Below are 22,364 nucleotides of genomic sequence, written 5' to 3'. Positions count from 1 at the left end.
TAAGTGTATGCCCCTCGCACGCCATTCCTTTCTGCAATCCAGGGTCACCCCCGGCCCTCCATGGACAAGAATAAAATAAATTTTAAACAAACAAAAGCTGGATGGAAAGCGAGCAGGAGAGAGGGGAAGGAGAGAGAGAGAGATAAAGGGGAATATTCCGAGGCACGAAAACGGCTGGAAAACCGGTCCCGGGCTACCGGGCGCTCAGATTGTTGGTCACCAAGAGCGTCTCGGTTTCCCTTTTCGGCGTCGCCTGGGCGAGGAGGATCTGCCGCCGTCGCCGCCTCGGCTGCGAGCGCGATCTTCGTATTTTTCTAGCCGCACCTCGCGGGAAGGTGGGCGGCCGAGAGAAGCTGCGTCGAAACTGCACGCCGACGGCCGAGAATAGGAACAGAAAGAAAAGTGCAAAGGGATCGTGCTTTGATCTCGAGCGTCGCACTGCTGGCGTCTTCGGCGCGCCGACTCCGTGACCGACCGTCATCAGGCTCAACATCGCTGCCGTTCGAGGTAAGGACGCTGTGTATGTATATTCTCACACGTGCGCTCCTGACCTCTCGATCGTGCTTCCCCTGCATAATTACTGTTATTAGTTCCAATTTTTTTAGACGCGTCGCAGTTGTACGGTTTGTTCACTCGTTCTCGGCTTGTGTCTCCGTCTTTCACCTGTTCCCTCACGGCGCTATTCTGGTGTCCGCAGAGTGTGTCTACAGTTGCTGCGCCTTTCCGTCCATCATAGGACATTTGCGTTTGCTCGTGCCTGCGTGCTTAAGAAGCCTATTCGCGGCAAGCACGCGCGAAGCAAGCCTGACAATGACTGCGGCTGCTGAAGAATGTGAAAATGGAATGTTGAGGCATGAAACTTGGGCCAAATGCCGAGCGAAAAGAGTCACGTACTACCTGTCAGCCCACTTTTTTTCGCATTGAGTCTGTAGTGAGAAAATAAGGATACAAGAGTTAGTTTTTCTAGAACCTAATTTATTATTGACTGGAGATTTGTTGCACACCACGTGTACCCTAAATACTGAGTCAGCATCGCCTGAAATATGCACAATATTGTTTAATCATATTTTTTTTTGTTTAAGAATTGGAGCAGCCTGTTGGTGGAGAGAGATACCGAGAGAGGATCAGAGTTGAACCGTGGACAAAAACGAAACAAAAACGTGGTTTATTTGTGAACTTTTGCAAGTGTGGCTCACTGGCTTGAACATCCTCCTCGTACGATGGACGTTCGGGGTTCGATCCCCAGTGCCGTTGGGCTCCCGCCAGTTTTTTTTCCAAAGGATGCATCCTTTTCCCCGGTGATATGTTTGTCGATGCTAGAAGCGCGTCCCACCAGGCATCGGGTCCAGGAGCACCGCCGCAATGCCGAAGGAGGAAGGAACGTGGGCCGGAGACGGGGAGTAGGGGAAGAGAAGGAAAAAACTGTATTCACATATTTACATTATTTACATAGAGCGGGACTGAGAATGGCTCTCAGTGGAAGGGCAACGTCTTCGTCAACCGTAGTCGACTGGAGCTAGCAGCCTTCTCTCCACACTCACGGCCGAGTTAAATATCGTCCGGTTTCCCCAGATCCCTGGCTGGGGAATAATGGTCGACGAGCACTGTCCAATCCGATGGACCGAAGGGGACGTTCTTGTCACCACCCACGGCTGGGCGGGTGCGAGCTTTTCCCCTCTCCCGCAGCTGGGTCGATGAGAGGAGGAGATGCCGACTCATCCAGCCCTGCGGGAAAGGAATCTCCCGAAGTCTTCCAGCAGGTGAATGAACTTGCTTCCCCGCCGAATGCCCAGAACGCGAGTCGGGGCCACAGAATTCTTCAATTATCCGCCAGCGTGACCGGCGCCGGCCCGTCGCCTCCTCTGTGGTCGCTCGAACAATACCTCCTGCACTCCTGCTACACTAATCCGCTGAGGCTCGGAGGGGCATTCCAAGCATCCCACTTCCCACCGCCGTCGCGGGGTTGTCGACCTTGGTGATTGTTCACGGTAGCTGTTTGATCGGGCCACGTGGTCCGAAGTACGGCTACAACAGCAGGCCTCGATGAATGTTCACGATAGCGGCTTGATCGGGCCCACGTGGTCCGAATTACGGTTACAACAGCAGGCCTCGATGAATGTTCACGGTAGCGGCTTGATCGGGCCCACGTGGTCCGAAGTACGGTTACAACAGCACGTCCGCCGCCCGAAGAGGTCTCGTAGTGGTTGCAGCCAACGCTGCTGCGCGCAGAGACCTGGAGTTGTGTCCGTTCGGCTTTTGGTCACAGCTGGGCCCAAAGGTTCTTCCTGCTTCGTTGACAGCTGTAACGAGCTCAACCAGCAAGGTACACAGCCCAACCAGCAGAAAGCGCCAAACCGACTTTAAGAACTGCCAAGCTGTTTTCGGTCGACAAAGTCTGTTTAGAAAAAATGAGCTGTCGCGTGAAATTTACGTCCTCCTCCGAAAGTTTCAAAGTTTGACCAAACCAGAATACACAGAGCTTGATTAGTCAAAAGGGAAAAATTTCCTAAAATTTTGGGGGGGGCGCCGTAGCACGGTTTATGTCACAGAAAGCCACCGCCCGTGAGAGCACAAAGGGAAGGTGGAGCTGCTGAACATACATACAAAACAGAGAAAAAAAAATGATTCCCGCTAAAGCAAAAAAGAAAATAAAAATTTGCATAGCGGAATAACATCTGGGGAGTCAGGAGAGGGCATTACACGGGAAAGCTTCGGCTGAGGCCATCAGCGTTGCCATTACTCGCACCTTTCGGCAACGCATGTGAACTGAGTCCCGCAATGCCAAGCTCCGAAATTTCGCTCTCATTTCGCATAGGAGAGTGTAAAGAACAAAAGACAAAAAAACAAGCATTAAACTCAATATGAGATTATGCGTCATATCCGCCCCTTGCGCGGCCGCGGTCCGACAGCTGCTTTAGCAGATGAGACATTGCATAATGCTAGGAATTCTAGCTTGCATTTCTGTACAGGAGAGTTAAATGAACAAAAAGAAACAAAAGACGGGATTATTCCTCGAATCCGTCTGCAAACGGCGTTGCGATCAGAGGAATTTACTGCTTCCTATTCTTCAGCCGCCCCCTGCGCGGCCGAGGTCCGATAGCTGCTCTAGCAGGTGCAACAGGACACAAGGCTAGGAATTTCAGCTTAGGACCCTTAACTGTTCCTCGTCCAAGTCTCGTGGTTCTGAAGTTTGGCTGACGCTCAGAAAGCAGAACGCGAGAAGGGAACGGACGAGTGCGAATGCCGTGCCAGCGTATCCGTCTCTCTCGGATCGGGTTCGCGCGTTGCGTTCTCTTGGCTTGTGTTCCCACGGGGCGGGTGCGAACTCTTGAGCACCGAGGTGCCAAATTGGGGCGGCTACGCGGTTCGGATTGCAGTCGAGCAGTCAACAAGAGCCGCACTTTCCCCTTAATTAACTCTTCCCGTTTGGCCACCTCTGTGCGCTGCCGCTCAGTGGAAACCCTCGCAGTTGGTTTGCGTGGCGCGTCACTAGCAAACGCTGAACCGTCACAGGTAAAGTCGCTGGCGTTCGCCTCATCATCAGTTTGTAATCCAGCCTGCTCTGGCTCTCTACCGTGAGAGTTTATAAGCTTTACAGGGCCACGTGTGCCCTCTTCACCCGCGTGCTCTGCTGGCGCTGCGAATTCTGGAGCCTTCGAACTGGTGAGGACCTGTGCAGCGTTATCTCCAAGACTAAGGCCCTTTTCTTTGGGCAGCCTATCCAAGCGATTCGGGAAAATCGAGGGATGCTGCATAGGCAGGTCTTGGGAGACGGCTGCCTCGGTCAGACGCAGCTCGAGCGGGCTCTCGATCGCGACGCGGGCAGTAAATTGGTCGTGTTGGATACCTTTCCTATCCTTATACTGGCGGTACAGCAGGCCAGAACGGAGTTGGAAAGGTATGTTCTTTCGTGACACACCTATGTCACTTTGGTGACTCAAGTTGCGTAGAGTCTGGTCTTTCTCTTGCTCAGCGGTGAACGTTTCTCTGTCCACACGAAGGAGTTCGAGAAAGCCATCTGAGTGGGGCAATGCTAGATTGGTATTCAATTCCTCACCTAGCTCCAGGTCATCACTTGCGCCTGATTCGGAAGACTCACTATCGCCTGCACTACTATCGGTACTCTTTACCCCTGTGCTAGTAGTGAGTAAGTCCTGGGCTGGCTCGTCATTAGGTAGCGCGGAGCCGTCACGGCTTAAGTCGCCGGCGTTCGTCTCATCGACAGTCTTTACTAGAGATTGCTCTGGCTCATCACCGCGAGAATTTACAGGCCTCGGGCTTACAGGTTGAGGTTTGCCCTCTTCAACCACGTGCTCTGCTGGCGCCGCGACCTCACGAGCCTTCGAAATGGTGAGGACCTGCGCAGCGTTATCTCCAAAACAAAGGCCTTTTTCTTGGGGCAGCTTATCCAAGCGATTCGAGAAAATCGAGGGATGCTGCTTAGGCAGGTTTTGGGAGACGGCTGCCTCGGTCAGACGCACCTCGAGCGGGCTCTTGATCGCGACGCGGGCAATGGGCAAAGACACGCTGGTTTCAGTAGAGCATAACTCAATTTCTGGTGTTCGGTCGCGAGCGGCTGTCGTTCCCTCATCGTTGAACTGATCATGGTTTCGAGGCAGCGCTGAGACGCATTCCTCGCTTACAATAGAACTTGCAGTTGCCGCTTTCAGCGCGCGACTGCTTTCTGGAGGACTACATTTTTGCTCTGCGCCTACGCCTTTCTGGGTTGCAAGGAAAATCTGCGCGGCATCGCGCTTTTCAGCTAACGCCGCGCTCTGGCTTGGAGCGCCACAGTCGCTGTCAGGTGACAGACAACGACGCTCTGTGCCGCAGATCATCACATCAACTTCCCGACTGCCACTGTTCTTCTGAGCAACTACATTGTGCGTAGCTGACCAAGCGAGGCTCTTTGGCTGGTCACTGACGCACTGACGGGAGCGCGGCCCGCTGCTATCACTTCGGCTTTTAGACTCGGTCTGTATGCGAATTCCGAAGTATCGGAAGAGGGCACTTTTGGCTTTGTCGTAGTTTCTGGCATCCTCATCGGACAGTCGCGCTAATACCGCGCTGACATCGCAAGGAAGGATGGCCAGCAACATCATTGACCATTCGCCCTGATCTAGTTCCTCCTCCGCACATACCTGTTCAAAATTCGCGAGGAACGTTCTGAAGCTCTCGCCTCTCTGAAAAGTCCGCAACCGATCTCGGGCCCTTTTCCGTCTGAGAAATTGAGTCGTACGTATGAGCTCCTGCTGCTCTCGTTTACGTAGTTCCTCGAGCTCAGCGCGTCTCTTACGGCATTGCTCCTGCCATTCTATTTCAACCCTGTCGGCCTTCTCCTTGCGCTCTTTTTCAATTCTGTCAGCCTCCTTCTTAGCGGCTTCCTTGCGGTAAAGGCGTTCTTTTTCAACCCTGTCGGACTCCTCCTTGCGTTCCTTTTTAACCCTGTCGGACTCCTCCTTGCGCTCTTTTTCAACCCTGTCGGCCTCCTCCTTAGCGTTCCTGATTCCCTCCTGAATGACTTCCCAGGTCTCCAAAATTTTGTCTCCCTCCTTAGCACCACATTCCCTAATAGCCTCAATCAGCTGCGGCTTTCTGTGACTTTTCCTGGCCTCAATACCCAGCTTTTCACACAGCAACATCAACTCTGGCTTCTTTAGCTTGCTCAAATCCATGGCAACTTCCGAACGAGGACTTTCATAAAATAAGCTGCTACGTGAAATGCTTAAGCGAGCACGTGCAGAAAAACAATCTACAGGTAGTGATAAATTTCCAGAGTTATCAAGCCTGGCAGATTCTTAAAGAAAGTCAAGCGCTCACCACTGCTGAAGCCAGGACCAAGCGTGGAAGATCCCACCGCTGCCACCAGTTGATATGTTTGTCGATGCTAGAAGCGCGTCCCACCAGGCATCGGGTCCAGGAGCACCGCCGCAATGCCGAAGGAGGAAGGAACGTGGGCCGGAGACGGGGAGTAGGGGAAGAGAAGGAAAAAACTGTATTCACATATTTACATTATTTACATAGAGCGGGACTGAGAATGGCTCTCAGTGGAAGGGCAACGTCTTCGTCAACCGTAGTCGACTGGAGCTAGCAGCCTTCTCTCCACACTCACGGCCGAGTTAAATATCGTCCGGTTTCCCCAGATCCCTGGCTGGGGAATAATGGTCGACGAGCACTGTCCAATCCGATGGACCGAAGGGGACGTTCTTGTCACCACCCACGGCTGGGCGGGTGCGAGCTTTTCCCCTCTCCCGCAGCTGGGTCGATGAGAGGAGGAGATGCCGACTCATCCAGCCCTGCGGGAAAGGAATCTCCCGAAGTCTTCCAGCAGGTGAATGAACTTGCTTCCCCGCCGAATGCCCAGAACGCGAGTCGGGGCCACAGAATTCTTCAATTATCCGCCAGCGTGACCGGCGCCGGCCCGTCGCCTCCTCTGTGGTCGCTCGAACAATACCTCCTGCACTCCTGCTACACTAATCCGCTGAGGCTCGGAGGGGCATTCCAAGCATCCCACTTCCCACCGCCGTCGCGGGGTTGTCGACCTTGGTGATTGTTCACAGTAGCTGTTTGATCGGGCCACGTGGTCCGAAGTACGGCTACAACAGCAGGCCTCGATGAATGTTCACGATAGCGGCTTGATCGGGCCCACGTGGTCCGAATTACGGTTACAACAGCAGGCCTCGATGAATGTTCACGGTAGCGGCTTGATCGGGCCCACGTGGTCCGAAGTACGGTTACAACACCGGGCCTGGTGCTCAGCTTCTCTAGAATGAAATGCGAGAAAAAATTCCCGTACACAGCAAAAAGTACATTAGCGATGACATTCGTTGGCAAAGACGCGCTTATTACTGTTATCCGGGTATTATTTTCCTGTTTTTCTCTCCCCATCTCTACCCCTTAACTTTATGACTTCATTCCTTGTGACTACGTGATCATGATACGAATGAGCACATTTTAAAGTAAAGTGGTGTGGTATCAGTATAGACTGGCAAAACCGCCAACTCTTGCGGTTCAGGAGGAGGCGCGCGTGTTTTTTTGACACTCGAGAACATTTTTCTGCCTCTCTCGCTCAGTCCGCCATTTTTTTACTCATTTTTTCGCCATTGTTAGAAGCTGATTGCTATGGAAAGCGAAGTGTCTTGCGTTGTTACGGCTCGCGGGAAAATATAATGAGTCGGCGCCACAAAACACTGAGGTATTAGTGGCTCGACTTCATGCCGCTTCGCCAGGCAGTGAGAACTAAACATAGCGCCCCATAACCTGCGCGGGACACTTACAAGAGAGTTACAAGAGAGTAGCGGGCGGAGAGAAGACAAACTCCTGTTTCGTTCAAGTGCTTACTGATCGCGCGGTAGATTACGTGCGTTGACGGAAAGCAGCCTTTCGCGAAAGATTAACAAAAAAAAAAAGAAAAATCGATCGACCAGAAGGCGCAAATGCAAGCAAAGGAATCCTAATGACGCAAACGCGCACTCTCTCTCGAATTCGTAATTAGCCAAGGCGAAGTACTACAGGCACTTGCTTTCGATAACCTCGAACGTTTCTCGGCGTAGGAGTGGAGCTGTTACGTGTCGGGCAACCTTCCGTTTTCTTTATCTGCCAACCTATGGACGAAATGAGCAAACTATAAGCATCGTGGAAGGACGCACGCAGACAGAAACGGGTAGGTTTATTCCGTGACGCTAACGATTATGCGTGGCGAAGGAAAGGTCAACAGGGATGGGGTCTAACACATAGAGTTTCTAAATATCACCTATATGGAAAGCTGGCGCCACCGTCTATGCGAGTTTCTTAAAGAAAAACTTCATCCACCGCTTCTGATGCTGTATGTACTGTGTTAGCGCATATATTTTTTGACAATGTGGGGTGTACCAGCGGGTTATACATAAAGCTAGCCTAAGGTGTGCGCAGTAAAGTCTGAAAACGCAATTTAAACTTCTTGACACGTAAACCTGAAGGCATAATTGCAAATTATAGAGACGCGCCTTTATCGCAAAGTGGGTGTTTTAGCGTGGGCAGCATCTTCGGCCATGTTGTATGACGGCTCAAGTTTATGCCCGAATTTCGAGTTAAATCGATGTTAAGTAAAGTTTGCATTGAAAGTTGTGAAAGCAGAGAGAAGAAAAATGCTTTAACGAAGAAGATGCGTCAGATGCAGGTTCAATCAATAAATTTATAAAGTCAGGTTTAACGAAGTTAAGTAAAGTTTGTATTGAACGCTGTCAACGCAGAAAGGAGAAAAAAATACTACTTTAACGAAGAAGATGCATCAGATGCAGGCTTAATCAGTAAATAAAGTCAGGTTTAACGAGAACGAAAGTGCTTGCCACTCCACGAGTTCATAATTCATGCAAAGCAGGTAACCTGGCTAGAGTCTGACGCAAGCATAAAGTGCGCTGAGTCGATGTTAATTTTCATCTGGAAGGACACAAGTATTCTTTACATTTCGGTTTGCTTCGCGCTTTTCTGCTGGATTTGCTCGTTTTGCAGAGAACACAACCACATAGTTGTCACTCTCGCTATGTCGACGTCCTTGCTGGGATTCAAAACCTAGCTGGGATCCGAGGTTCTCGTACTGTGGCTCGCTGCACTGCTAACGTAAAAAAAAAAAAAACATGGAAAAGAAGCGCATTCTTTAAGCTCCATGTACGTTGTTTTTGTGGAAAAAGGGTACGTGCGCGCAAACGACTCGCTCGTGACGTTCGCGGCGTGGAACAACTCCGTCCACACAATCGCCTACACTCCTGGCGTGCACGATTACAGCCAGGAAAGTCCGTGCCTTCATTACTTGGAACTAGGAGTTGGGGGTTGCCGGGGTATGCGCGAGGTGTATTAGGATTGCGAGTGTGAGTCTGTTGGACGTCTAGCTTGCCTAAGTCGACTTATCTCTCTCTCTCCCTCTCTCTTTTTTACAGAGAATTACCAGACGCCCCCTCAGAATGGAGCTGCGGCGTGTCACCTGATGGAAAACTTCTGCTCGTGTCCCACAAGCAATGAAGACGCTCTTAGCTCTCTTCCTCACGTTGGCAAGCGTGCTCGGTGGCGCCGCTTTCGGCTATCACGTGGACTGTAACGCCACGCTTCCTTGGACCGCGAAGGTCGATGAATACCGGGATATTCGCGAGGATCGCTTCGAAGAGCTGCTTCGATGTCCCACCGGACTCAATGGCTGCGGACCATCTGTCGAGTGCGCGCTGAACTTTTACGCGGTAACGTGTTCCTGCGCGCATAACTGCGAAGCGTATGGCGACTGCTGTTGGGAGGCCGGTCCGACGCTGGAACGCCCCAGCGTTGCCGCCTGTGTGACGCTCAACATCAAAGGCCTCTATGACAAGGACGTGTACCTAGTGACAGGATGCAACCCCGGCTGGCCACGGGACCAGGTGCGAGACGCGTGCGAAAACGTGGAAAGCTACAACGACACGTATTACGGAATCCCGGTGACAAGCGAACGAAACGTGACGTACTTGAACGCCTTCTGCGCGCTCTGCAATTACGACTTGGACAACACGACAACTTTTTGGAACACAACGGGGGCGAGTCGACGTTCGGTGACTCACGCCATCCCAAAGTCCGTCGAGCGAAACAGCGACCTCTTGCTGAGGCCGTGCGCCCACATTCCGCAGATGAATGACACATGCCCCAAAGGTTCCGACCCCGACCAGAGGCGCAAGTGTGCAACGTACTTTGCCCCCGTGAGGCACAAGGGCAATGAGTCGGACGTCGTGTACAAGAACGTCTACTGCGCTCTGTGCCGCGGCGTCGACCAGGAGTCTCTGGAGTGTGCGCCGACCGAGGTCGTGCCGGACCTGCGGGACAGACCTCGTCTGCGTACATTCCTGGGCCCGAACCTGGTGTCCCTGTTCAAGCCGGTTGTGAAGCGTGGCTCCTGCTTCTCTTGGCACGGTGACAAGTGCTACATCAGGGCTCCCGAGTACCACTACGCCAACGAGACGAGCGAGACAATGGCTAATTTGGAAAACGAGACGTCGTCCGGCCGCTGGAGGCGGTACAGCGTGCAAAACTACCTGACCGTCATCTGCCTGAGCCTCTCCCTCGTGTGCCTCTTCCTGAAGGGCGTCGTGTACGTCCTCTACAGGAGCTCGCGGACGTTCTCGTCCAAGTGCACCTTTTGTCTCGCCGCCACTCTGTTCTGGAGCCAGCTCATCTTCCTTCTCGTGAACAGCTTCAAGGTCCCCGCGCCCTTCTGCGCCGTCTTGGCTCTAGCGCTGCATTACGGGTTCCTCTCCACCTTCTTCTGGACCAGCGTGCTGTCTTTCGACATTTGGAAGAACGTTGCCGCAGTCGTGCACCTGCCGTCGGGACGTCGTGGCTGCGGGTTCCCCGCCTACTGTTTAATAGCCTGGGGCGCTCCTTCGGTCATCGTAGGATTATGCGCGACGCTCAATTGGCTCCTGCCCAATTTTCCGCTGTCCCCGCGTTACGGCCGCTTCAGCTGCTGGATCGGCACCATCGGAGCACAAGCGGCGTTCTTCCTCCTGCCCATGTTGCTGCTGCTGCTTCTCGACGTGTGCCTTTACGTGCACATCGTGGTTCACATCCGCCACACGTCCAGACAGACTGCGGGGTTCGATTTCAAGGGCGGTGGTCAGAGTTCGCATATGGCTCTGTTCGTCAAACTGGCCTTCATCATGGGCACAACGTGGCTTTTGGGATTCGTAGGAGCCTTCGTGGACTCCGTGGTGGTGGAGGTAATTGTTATCGTCTTAGTTGGACTGCAGGGTGTGTACCTGTTCTTCGGATTCAGGGACTACCGCCACTTTATTCCCAAGCGCCTCTTCCGCAAGGATCTCGAACGAACCACGAGTGCTTCCAGCGGAAACACGGTACTTGCAGCCAGCGTCGGAAGGGATCCGAACGGCAGCATTCATGACGTTCACCGGAAACGTGGTTTTGACGTTTTCGAGACGGTTAAATGACTACTTTCCTGCGCTTTTGAGCACCATGTTCGTGAATCATCACATGTGTGCAACGTGAAGAAATGTTTGTGTTTGTGTGCGTGTTATTTATTGCCCCATTGGCGGAGAAGAACAGTGACCAAAAGAAGGTGCGTTTCCTAAGACATGCAATACTCGAACTCTTCAATTCGCGTGTTGTTGCTGTGCAAGCAGGCACATTTGTGTTGTTACGTTTCGTGCGGGCTGGAACAATATTAGCTTACGATTACGGTACGTGCGGTGACGACACGCCTGAGTGCGTGTTTCTTGCCACGTCGAGTCAAACCCAGCAGAGACTTCCTTAATCGAAGCTTTTTCTTGGTCCATCAGTTTTTCGCAGCTGAAGTGGTTTCATAGCGCCATTGAGTAGACAAAAAAAAATGTGCTCGTAGCGAATGATCTCTGTCTTGAGTAAGTGGTACTCATGATAACTCGTGGTTTTTAGAGCTAAGCGTCATACGCTTAGTCTTAATTGTGGAATTACCAGTGTTATTACTGAGGTGTTTCGCGATGGTTCATCCGTGCGTTGACGCACATACTAATTTCGCGCGCTGTTACACAATTAACCGACATGACCTTAGCGGATGCGACTGAAAATGAAACTTGGTGCTGTGCCAGGAAGGATAGGCTCGTGAGCCTGGCTTCTGTCAACCCTTCCTGGGCTCAAAGACAAAAGAAGCAAATAATTCACATAGATGTGTGCACTTGTTTTAAATGAATGCAACTGTACAGTTTTAATAGGTGTTCAGCTCTGAAAAAAAATAATAAATGCGTCATTAGATCTGGATCTAACGGTGTCGGGCTGTGTTAAATTGTACTGCTGAGGCATTATTATTTTCTGCACATTTTCATGCCATCGAGCCTCTATGTCTGTTTGTTATAATCAAAAGTTACCCCTATTCAGTTTCCATGTAACAGAATTTCATTCTTTCCAAGCTGACCCTGCACAGAATTTATTGGGAGTGTATGTCACGACGCATTACCAGCACCGACTGAATGTGGCAAGCTTCCAAGTGTAATCACAGCCACTGGCTACGTTAACTACTTTTCAGCGCTTCGTTACCGAACAGTGAATTCCTTCACTGAATAAAGGACGGTTTGATGATCTGTTTAAAAACGAAAGTTACTTTGCTGTGAGCCGCCGCGGTGGCTCAGTGGTTATGGTGCTCGGCTGCTGACCCGAAAGACGCGGGTTCGATCCCGGCCGCGGCGGTTGAATTTCTTTGGAGGAGAAATTCCAGAGGCCCGTGCACTGTGCGATGTCAGTGCACGTTAAAGAACCCCAGGTGGTCGAAATTTCCGGAGCCCTTCACTACGGCGTCTCTCATAGCCTTAGTCGCTTTGGGACGTTAAACCCCATAAACCAAACCAAACCAAACTTTGCTGTGAATGTGAAAGCATCCTTTACTCTACAGGCCTTCGACCTAAATGCATTTACCCCAAAGGAATTGGGCCTAAAGGCTTTTAGCATAAAGATCTTTGTCCTAAAGGCCTTCACCCTAAAGACCTTTAAAATGCCTTTAAAAACATAACCTAAGATGTAACTATGACGTCGCTAACTATCACTATGACGGCACTACGTCTACAGTATATATACCTATCGACTAATTGGCCCTTTGGGATCAGGTAGCTAGTCTGATGGCGCAAAATCGATTTTTAGCGACCACTTTTCGCCGTCAACGGTCACGCCGGGTTTCGCTGCTGATGAGCGATATAATGCTTTCTCATTAAAATATCAATCAGGTGCGGGCGTCGTTATTTCTTAAAAGCAAATCGCAAAGCATGTTTTAGTGTGCAATAAATAAAGTATTCGAAAAAGAAAGAAGAGGCTCGGTAGTATATGCGTTCTTTCACAACACGTAGGGAACATTCCCACTAGAAAATGAATTATTGCACTTTTATCTTCTTCCAAGATCTCCTCTGACGATGTAGTCTGATATTATAGCGCTAGCGCATGTAACCATCGACAAGATCATCCGCGTCATTAGTAGGCACTGCAGGGGCATTCGTTTTAAAAACTGGTCTCTGGCTGAGCGCAAGTAAAGGGAAAAGACGCTAGGTAGGTTGTACGGGGGACATGAAGGAACACCAAGCGTCGAAATCACGCTTCAAAATAGCACACTTGAAAACAGCGGAGGAAAAACAGCGAACTGGAGAAAATACCCACAGGAAATAAACAGCACGGCGGCATAAAAACGCAATGACATCACGGAACTGCGAGAAAACAGCAGAGCGCAGTACAGCACACTGTTGCGAGACGTTTTTATGAGCGTATATTAAACCGGTTTAGAGAAAACAAATGCCGAATGTCTGTAATAAGAACATGCAACAAGGCGACGTAGCTTGCTTTTGCAACCAGAATACAAGCGCGCGTGCTATTTTGCAGTGCGCTGCATTATCATAGTACCGGCTAGGCGATTTTAACGGCCCTGGAAAAATAAACGTGGGGAACTAACGAAGGGCGATGTGCTGATAGTAGAGAGTGAGATGGGAAAGAGGGAGATTGTACACGTGCTCTCTAACGAGTCGAACACATCTCACTAACGCTTGTGCGCAGTTACAAGATCTCGCACCGGTTATTTTAGAGGAACTTCAGCTGCGGTTTCTATATTTAAACCCGAACGAAGATGCGTCATTTGTTTACCGCTTCTATAGCGCATGTATTGCTGGTCTGTCTGCGCGTCCTTCGCTTTGCGAGCCCTTTCCTTCTGCATTGCATGATGCGTGGAGGCGATTCGGGATAACAGCGCTCCTGAAGAGTTTCGTGTTCTTTGTTCGTAAATATATAGAAGCGGCTCGAGAGGAAACGTTCCACTTCTCCAGGCTGCAAAAGCGATAACGACTGCGGAAGTTTCTTGCGCTAAGTTTTTTTCTTCTTGTTTTCGAGGAGTGAATAAAGTTGCCTTGGAAAGGAAATCCAGGTAACGGCGGCTGGAGCTTCTAGAAGCTCCGATGTTCGCTGAATACCGCGGTCCGTGAGCTCCCAAGCAAACTGGTTGCATCCTCGTTTGGAAGCCCTGCGGCGGATCGTCGTTATAATACTGAAAAGAAAAAAAAACTCACAAAAACAGCATATTGGAACCATGAAGACCTAGAAGATGCGTTCGGCGCTGTAGGGATAAAGCCAAGCTGACTGTGAGAAAAAACAGAAGAGTTGATTTAAATATTGAAATACGATGAAGCCACCAGACGATCCTTGCGTCTAAGAGTCATTTCATTCTCCGACTCTGTTCCGGGCATGATTTTACGCAGAATATCACGAGTTGTCGTAGCTGCTCCCATAAGGGAACGGCACTGCCTTTGCTTTTCATTGAACGTTCTTGTGATGCAAACGTTTGCGTTGAAATTTGCAGAGATGAATTAAAGTCAAATGACTCTTGGGACAAGGAAACCTTGCGAGACTTTATGAATACGAAATGAGCCCGCGCCGCTGATGCTGTTACGAAATAAATCAGAGGCAACAATATGCGCTGTGCTAACACGCGATCGTGTGAACAAATCAGGATGGCAGTCGAGCAGCTTAGTACCGCACAACTACTGTGTTTATCTAATACTCAATGAATATATTTGTGTACTACATTCCCATACTCGCATTTGCATCGTAGTTTAGGGTGCGCTGAAAAAATGCATCATAATTTTCTGCTCTCTCGTTTTAGAATACGCTACATCATAGATGGGAGACAAACAATGAGTTGTTTTGGTTAGGTTAGGTTCGGTTCAGTTAGGAAAATGCGCAAGAGCGTTGGAAAACTTGGGACACAGCTTTTGCAGACTCAAGTGTTGGCAGCACGCGCAGAGAAAAAAAGAAAGCACACAGTTGACCTGCTTACTTTCACATGCTAATGGATGGCGCTATGAAGGCTGGCTTCGAGTTCGTTGTGTGCGGCTGAAAAGATGGAAGATAGCCTTGTTTTGCGTCAAACCACAAATCGCCACAGGCGTCTCTGCGCGCGTTGAATAGGCAAGGCTCGTGTAGCGAACCACGGTATTTATGCAGTGTCCAATGAGAATGTTTGTATAATAAGTTCGTATCTGTGTGTCTGTGTCGTAGTTCAGGCCACACCGAAAACGCTGCTGAAAGAAAAAAAAAAGCGCGAAAAGTTGACCTCGGGACGCAGTACTTTCACACGCTAATGCAGGCTGTGATACCACTGAGCGAGTTGTGAAGAGTGGTGAGCCCTTAGGCAAGGAAAGAGATGGCAGATCTAGCGCTACGTTTAATAATGTTCACTCATTCTCTCTCGCGCGCACGGGGCCGGCACCAGAGGCGACCGACCGAAGGCACATTTGGTATTCAGGGCGTAAGGATGTGAATGTGGTTTGGTGCGAAAGCATTATTCCGATGTGTACACCCCGAGCAAGATCCTGCGATGTTTGTTTGCTTGGGGTGTTTGGAGGTTTGTGCAAAGTGAAATAAATAATGTGTTTGCGTATAGTTTGATGCGATTAGCTGCACAGTTATGGTATAGGCTCCCTTAACACCGCAGCATAGTTCTACGAGACAGTCTCGCAACAAACTGTACACAAATGGTACGCACAAAATATGCTCACACTGTGGTTACATATACAGCCTTTGTCACAAGTTTGGAGTCCAGGGGTGTTTGTTTTGAGCCACACTGTGTCGTTCTTAATGAATCTCTAGCGCTCCAAATTTCCTGGACATGAGAAGATTTCTAGTACTGCCTCCTGCAGTAAGTAGGACTTCCATGAATGCTCCTGGAGTCCCAGTATAAAGCTTGGAAGTGAACACCCCCTGGGCTGTAAACTTTTGACAAAGACTGTACGTTGATTTATAACGAAAGACGTCCCTGCATGGTACTTAATGCAGCAGTGTCAAAGCTGATCCCGCTCGCAAGCTTATCATTTCGGGCTGCAGCGACAACTTTTTTTTTTTTGAAGCCGGGAATATTGTCTCAAGGCTCAAAAGGGGCAATGATTATATGCGAGCGAAAATGTTTGCTGAACGATTCAAGTCCAGAAGGGACCGATAGTGGTGACCCTGAGTTCCAACCAGCATAGGACCCTGCATTGTCCAACGAGAGACTCATCGGTAGCGGTTGCCGGATTCTGGTTGGCCTCAGTGCTGGGCAGACCCATAGCAGCGACGATTTGTTCGGAGGATAGACCATTTCTCTTGTTATTGATCGTGACCATCTGGGCAGGGGTCTTATGACCTCACGTCACTCCGATTGTGACGTCATCTGAACACGCTGATGAAGAAAACAATGTGAAAATGACACGACCATCTTAGTGGTCTTTCCGGTGGCTATTATGCGTACGCGCCGCCCTATTGGCTACTATGGCAGTTAGGTGGATGATAGCGACGCCCCTTGTCAGCACATGTGCGACGTAGTCTCCCCGCAAGGACATCGCCTGTACGGGTCACGTCTCCTCTCGTATTTTCGAAGGCACAAGTTTCATTAGAGAGGCACGCCCCAGGCTTGGCACTCAGGAGGAGGAAAGGTGCCGCTCGTGACGGGACAATTGCCGGCGCGCCCTTGTAGAGATGGGTCCAACACCTCAGGCCAATGACAAAAACACCTCTTTCTTCCGAAAGATAGACGGCAGTGCAAAAGGGCTGTGTATGAAGAGGAATATTAGTCTCAACGATAGAGAGAGCTGAAATTTTATTACAGTTCTACCACCGAAAGAGCCTCAACAGAATCACGGTGCAGTTTTCAAACCAAGGACGCATTTTTTTAGACCGCTGAAGCGCATCTGAGAAAGCGTTATCTCCCTCAGGGAAAACGTGTTAAACAATAGCAGCGCATTAGCATTTAGCCTGCTCAAACGGATTAGTTGCGGGAACAATGGAACAATTCTAACAAAAATTGCCAGGGCGTCGCATGTAACGCCGCAACAAGCGTAAAAACGTGATTTCGCATTAATGAAATAATGAGGTCTTCCTGTCCATGGTATCTAGCGTACGCGAAAGCGCTTAACAAATTGTCATTTGCGATGCCTCGCGCATCTGGTGCCTATTCCTTACACTCTAAGCAGAAAGGAGTAAAAAGGGAGTAAAGATGTCCTCTAGCACACTCCATTTTATGAAAGGGAATGCTCTTGAGGACGGCTTATTCTCTTTTCACTCCCATACAGGCCTATTCATGTTTACAGTTTACGCTAGAGAGTAGAGTGCAGCGCACTGCCATCGAAGCTACGCGTAAACATTTACCTCCCCAAGGACTACCCTCTCACAGTTTTATTATTTATTTTTGTAACAACCGGACGGTATATCTATTTGGGGAGTTAGCGTCCCCAAACTGCTCTTTGGCTACGACGGACGCCGTAGCCCAGGGCTCCTGATTAAGTCGATCACGTGGAGTTCTTTTGCTTGCACTGACATCGCACAGCGCACGGACGTTATTGCATCTTGACTCACTGATACGCGGCCGCCGTGGCGTGGGGATTCGGCTTCGCGACCTTGGACTGAGCAGCTGAACACCCCCACTGAGCCATCTCGGCAGATGCCGGATGGTCGCGCAAACCAACTCCTTCACAGCACAGCTGACACTTTGGAGATGCTGACGGTGCTGACGGCGCATGGCGACTTCTTGCTCTTACCCATACCCTTTTTTCGTAGTGATGGCGCGAGACTTCTCGCTACTAAATCCTGGCAGATGCAACGCTCTTTGTAGTGTGACCCGCAGCGTCAATATAGACCCCTTCTTCGCATCGACCTCACTTGTGAATTTCGCATGCCGCGCAATTTAGATATACGTGATCGTAATTGTCTGCACCGAATTCCCCTGGACGTTGCCTTCACTAAATTCTATCTTCATGAAAATGAAATTGGTGCATCAAGTACCCCTCTGTGCTCGACATGTGGTGCGCGCGAGGATCTTCAGCACTTGATCTGCCGCTGCCAAATCTTTATTCCCCATCGCAAGTCACTGTTAAGTGCTTTACGGCTCCGTCAGGACGGCCCCGTGCACCTGGAGCATGTCCTTGCACCCTAGAGTGATGCGAATTCGGCTGCGCGAGGGACAAAGGCATCCTTAGTTTTTCTTAGGGACACGGGTTTAGTGGACATCCCTTGATTATTATATGTGTTTGTGAGTGTTGAGTATGCTTGATGTCACTTTTCTTTTTTTTCCTTTTTCTATCTTTTTCACCCTCTTCTTTCACCCTTATCTGGAAGTAGAATGCTAGGCTCTTAATGAGGCAGACCTCTCCTTTATTCATTAAAGTCTCTCTCTTTCTCTTTGGAGATTCACTCTGCAGACGGCCGTCAGCTCCTTACACATATTGGTTAATTACTCGGTCAAATTACTGTATGCAGTGACCAAAAAGTTACTAAAATAATAGCTGTATCAGTCCGACACAGACGCTTCTATAGTTCCTGCGGATACAGCCTGCCGCGAAAAAAAATTCAATCGCGATGTCGATGTCGGTGTTGTTGCGCAAGGACGAAAGCGGAAGCAGCGAGTGAACCGGCTGCTTTTCTCTGTTAGTTGAGGCAGCAATGCATACGTGCGTACACTACCACTCCCTTTTGGGATCAGCCGTAAACGAGTTGACTCAGGCATCTTTATTAGCGTTGACCTCCGGGCGTAGTCAGTGTCGCCGCCCTTTTTCGGGGACGACTAATTGGCCTGCTACGCCGACTTGACGAAGAAGGGAGGGGTGCTTTTGCGTCTTTTTGTATCCTTGCGCTCGCTGTGAGCTATTTTCGCTGCGTGTGTTTCTCCAGTGACGGTGTGGCGTTCCTCTCTTTCTTACTGCTTCTGGGGTACAAGTCGGCGTCAAGCTCCTGTCGTTCAGTACAATCGAATTTCGTTTTGCTGTTCCAAGCGCAGCTACAACTATACTTGATACAAAAGAGACGGTTGTATCATAGCGTGAAGGACGCAGGAACAGCGCCAGGATATTTTGAATTCTGCCCGTTTACGTCTCAGTGTAATACATGCACAGTAACGACATAATCTGCGCAAATTGAAATTTCAGTGGCTGGAACTAAATGACACCGACCACTTATGCATTTACGATTGAGTTTTCTCTAAAAGGAACGTCGATGCGTAAGCCCTGCCCACAGTGCAATAGACGTCACTCATCATCACATGTAAACATGAACTGCATTATTTCACCCACTAGGGGCGCGCGCAGGGATGCGAAAACATGACAACAAAGTTTGTTTTCATTCAAGTAAACCCTACCGTATTTATTTCATGGCCGTAGCATATAGCCTTACAGCCAAGGACGGGCAGGAAAGTATTTTCTCCTCGGCAGGTGGTAGGGCGATAACGCGGTGGGGTATAGCGGACAGGGCTTGCCAGCTGCCCTGTGCGGAGACGCCTCATAAAGCGGGCTCTTTATTTTCCCGATCAAGACGTAACGCATGACGAAGAGGTTGTTTCCAAGCAACCAGCGTGCGCAAGCTTGGCTTACCACATCTGGTACGAATAATCAAAATGAGTGCACAGAAAAAGCGGCCATGCACAGTGTTTTACAGGGTGGCAAGCGCAATAGAAAGCAATGGAGCGTGGTGGTGGGACCAGTTTCCTCGAACAGAAAAAAGTCCTTCAAGAAAAAAAATCCAGCCATGAAGTCTTTCCATCTGGCGATGCAGGACGGGTTAACTGTGTATCGCGAAAAACAAAATAAATAAATAAGAAGTGTTGGCCATGCGCAGTAAAAGATGAAAAAGTGACAGGATGAAAACGGGTGCACTTGTCGGTGGTTTGGTTTATGGGGTCTCACGTGCCAAAGTGACTCACTCAGGCTATGAGGGGCGTCGTAGTGGAGGGCTCGGATGACTTCGACCCCCTACGAATCTTTAACGTGCTCTGACAACGCATAGAACACGGGTTTCTAGCATTTCGCCTACATCTAAATGCGACCGCCGAGGCCGGGATCGAACCCGCGTCTTTGGGGTCAGCAACCGAGCACCATAAGCACTGAGCCACCGCGGAGGCATAACTTATCAGAGGAATAGAAAGAGATGAACAGAGTCGGAGAAGAAAGACAACAGGAGCGAACGATAGCATTCTCCTGTGTAGATCCTAACCAGCTCCTCATCTCCCTTAATCTTGATTGAAAAAGGGCGGGCTTTTCGAGCGCATGCCTCATACTTTACATGCATAGATCCCTGGCAGTCCTCGTACCACTACTGGTGGAGTTTTGCGGCGGTTAAGCGATGCGCCATTGCCCTGTGATGGCAGGTGCTGCCACCGGTAAGGCTTGTGTCACCAAGGTTGCTCTTCCCGAGCGCCCTCTCGCGATCAATAATTAATTTAACTGCCACCTGCCACGCTGGCTCGTTGGCTCACGATTCGGTAGGCAGGTCGCCTGCTGCCATAATGGCTGATTATGATGACGTCACAAGGATCGCACCGCGTCACGCGTGACGGACCCTTCTAATGCTAACGCATTAGCAATAAAAAAAAGGCTGCATTACTTTTAGAAAAGGAAAAAAAACTTAAAGGGTGATTTCATCTGTGGAAATGCTGATGATTAAAGCTACCTTGTTTGCGTTGAGTTCTTTTTGGATTTGCGTTTGCTTTCTCTTTTCTTTATTTAGGTTCGCATTTGCATTTACGTAGTGTTGTGAATTGCTTTGCCACCGTGCAACATGCCGTCACGGTTCTACCACCACCCTTAAATTGTTGACGTTTCCGCGCCCTTGCATCTCACTTACCCCGCTGCGTCACGAGCACGAGTTTCCCAGCACAGTTTCTTGGATTCATCCAATAGACTACAGTTAGCGCCACTCAACTACCACGCAGACATTCTGGGATTGCGTGCCACTTCAGCGTTTAGGTTGTATTTAAGTTCGGCGGCATCCTGTTTCTACGCAGTGGCGTCGCTCTACTCTGCAGAGCCTACCCGCTTCAGCATGCACACTTCTTGCCCGCCTTTTCTGATTTCTTTTTTCTTTTTCACTTTTGTTTCAGACCATTTGGCCTCTTCTTCCTGCGGCGCACGCACTCTGCCCCAGCTCCTGCGCTTCTACCCAGTGTTCGTGGACGCGTGCAGGTGACGGACGTTTGCCGCGAATTCGGGAGGTTCTTCTTATAACGGTTAACGCTGGAAGGCAATGTTTGCACAAAGTAAACCAATAGGTGCGAGGTCAATGCGCGGCAATAACGAAAATAACAAGATAACAAAAGCTCGTTCTCTTGACAAAGTTTTTACCTGGGCAGCTCGATGTTTCGCTAATTTTATAAAACTGCTAACGACTGGAATGGCCTTCCATCCGAAGTGGCGACCACCGTCAATCCACCGTCATCCAACCACCGTCCACTTCAAACCTGCCGTCGACGGTCGTCTATATCCCCAATAATATCATTTTGCCAGCCCACCCCCCATATAATGTCCTTTCTGGACCTTTGAGGAATAATAAATAAATAAATAAATAAATAAATAAATAAATAAATAAATAAATAAATAAATAAATAAATAAATAAATAAATAAATAAACTGCGAAAGCTTTGTCTTGACGCATTCCACAGCTTTCTGTCCGCAAGGCAAATTACCGGCAAGTCATCCTCACCAGGTGTCACGCATTCAAGCAGGGTCGCATAGCCCAGGACAGCAGTCCGCCCGTTTGATCGCTGCAAGCATCTGGGTACGCGCAGACAAAACGTCACAAAAGCGCAGGTAGCGAGGCTGGGAGAGAGAGAGAGTGAAAGGCTTTAATGAAAGGCGAACGGGTCAGACCTGCTGCTTGGAGCGCTTGCCCGCTCACATAATATAAAGCGAATAAAGAACAAAACGCAAGTGACAACGTGAGCGAGTGGCGGTCGTTCGAAAGCTGTCGCGAAGGCTTTTGCATATTGAGATACGTAGCTATGTTTTTTCATCTCTCTGTAGCCGGAGGAAGGCGTCCAAAAAGGCAATGCGTCCTGTTCCGCAGCAACCCTCTAGCAGGTCAGAGTAGCAGCGTCGCGTGATGCCGCTCGGCACGCGAAGCGGCTGGCAGTAGCAGCACCGTCACTGGCTGTTGATGTTCCCCCAGCTGTGCCCGACAGCACCTTCCGATCTCTCCTTTCTGAGCCTCCTTTCCCACTCGCGCTCTGTCCAGACACTCGCATCGCGGCTGAATGCGACGCGACAAAAGACTCGTCCCTTCATGCATAAGGAATGCGCCAACGCGTCGTTTCCGCTCTGATTACGCGTGTACCGGGCGAGGTACGAGCGCGACATAAGTATACCCAAGAAACAGCAGCGCCCCCAACCGCGTCGCGGGGGACGAGCGCGGCAGCGTCCACTTCGCGATGGCGCCGTCCGGCGCGCTTTAGTGAGAAAGCATTCACGGCAACGAAAGAAAGCGATAAGAGCAGACGCGCACCAGGAGGGGGGAAGGGGGGGGGGGGGGCGGGGGGGAGATGCATGCGTAACCCGCACACGCATAGGCCTCGACCAGAAACTTTCGAAGAGAGCCGCTTGAATTGTGACACGCTTTTT

The 22,364-nt window shown here is 50.1% G+C and overlaps 1 protein-coding gene across 2 annotated transcripts; it reads left to right on the top strand.

Moving 5' to 3' along the window:
- Window positions 1–253: 253 nt before the first annotated feature.
- LOC149341378 (uncharacterized) lies at window positions 254–21,284 on the top strand. Of its 2 annotated transcripts, XR_016282924.1 has the most exons (3): window positions 254–507; window positions 8,916–11,068; window positions 20,852–21,284. XR_016282924.1 is itself a non-coding variant. In XM_089543461.1 (2 exons), exon 2 carries the CDS (start codon window positions 8,994–8,996, stop codon window positions 10,938–10,940), a length of 1,947 nt encoding a protein of 648 aa, XP_089399587.1. In that variant the 5' UTR covers window positions 254–507; window positions 8,916–8,993; the 3' UTR covers window positions 10,941–14,367. The 2 variants fall into 2 exon arrangements, 1 of the variants encoding a protein (XP_089399587.1); XM_089543461.1 differs by lacking the exon at window positions 20,852–21,284 and having other exon boundaries at window positions 8,916–14,367.
- The last annotated feature ends 1,080 nt before the right edge of the window (window positions 21,285–22,364 follow it).

The sequence above is a fragment of the Amblyomma mixtum genome, chromosome 5 (genome assembly GCF_055824585.1).
Source record: "Amblyomma mixtum isolate Tamu chromosome 5, ASM5582458v1, whole genome shotgun sequence".
Lineage (NCBI taxonomy): Eukaryota > Metazoa > Arthropoda > Arachnida > Ixodida > Ixodidae > Amblyomma > Amblyomma mixtum.
The sequence above is the reverse complement of the archived record's forward strand: the minus strand, read 5'-3'. Positions and strand labels throughout refer to the sequence as shown.

Bases quoted from the DNA above. Each gene is read 5' to 3' on its own strand.
- LOC149341378 (XM_089543461.1), top strand. From the start codon at position 8,994: ATGAAGACGCTCTTAGCTCTCTTCCTCACGTTGGCAAGCGTGCTCGGT.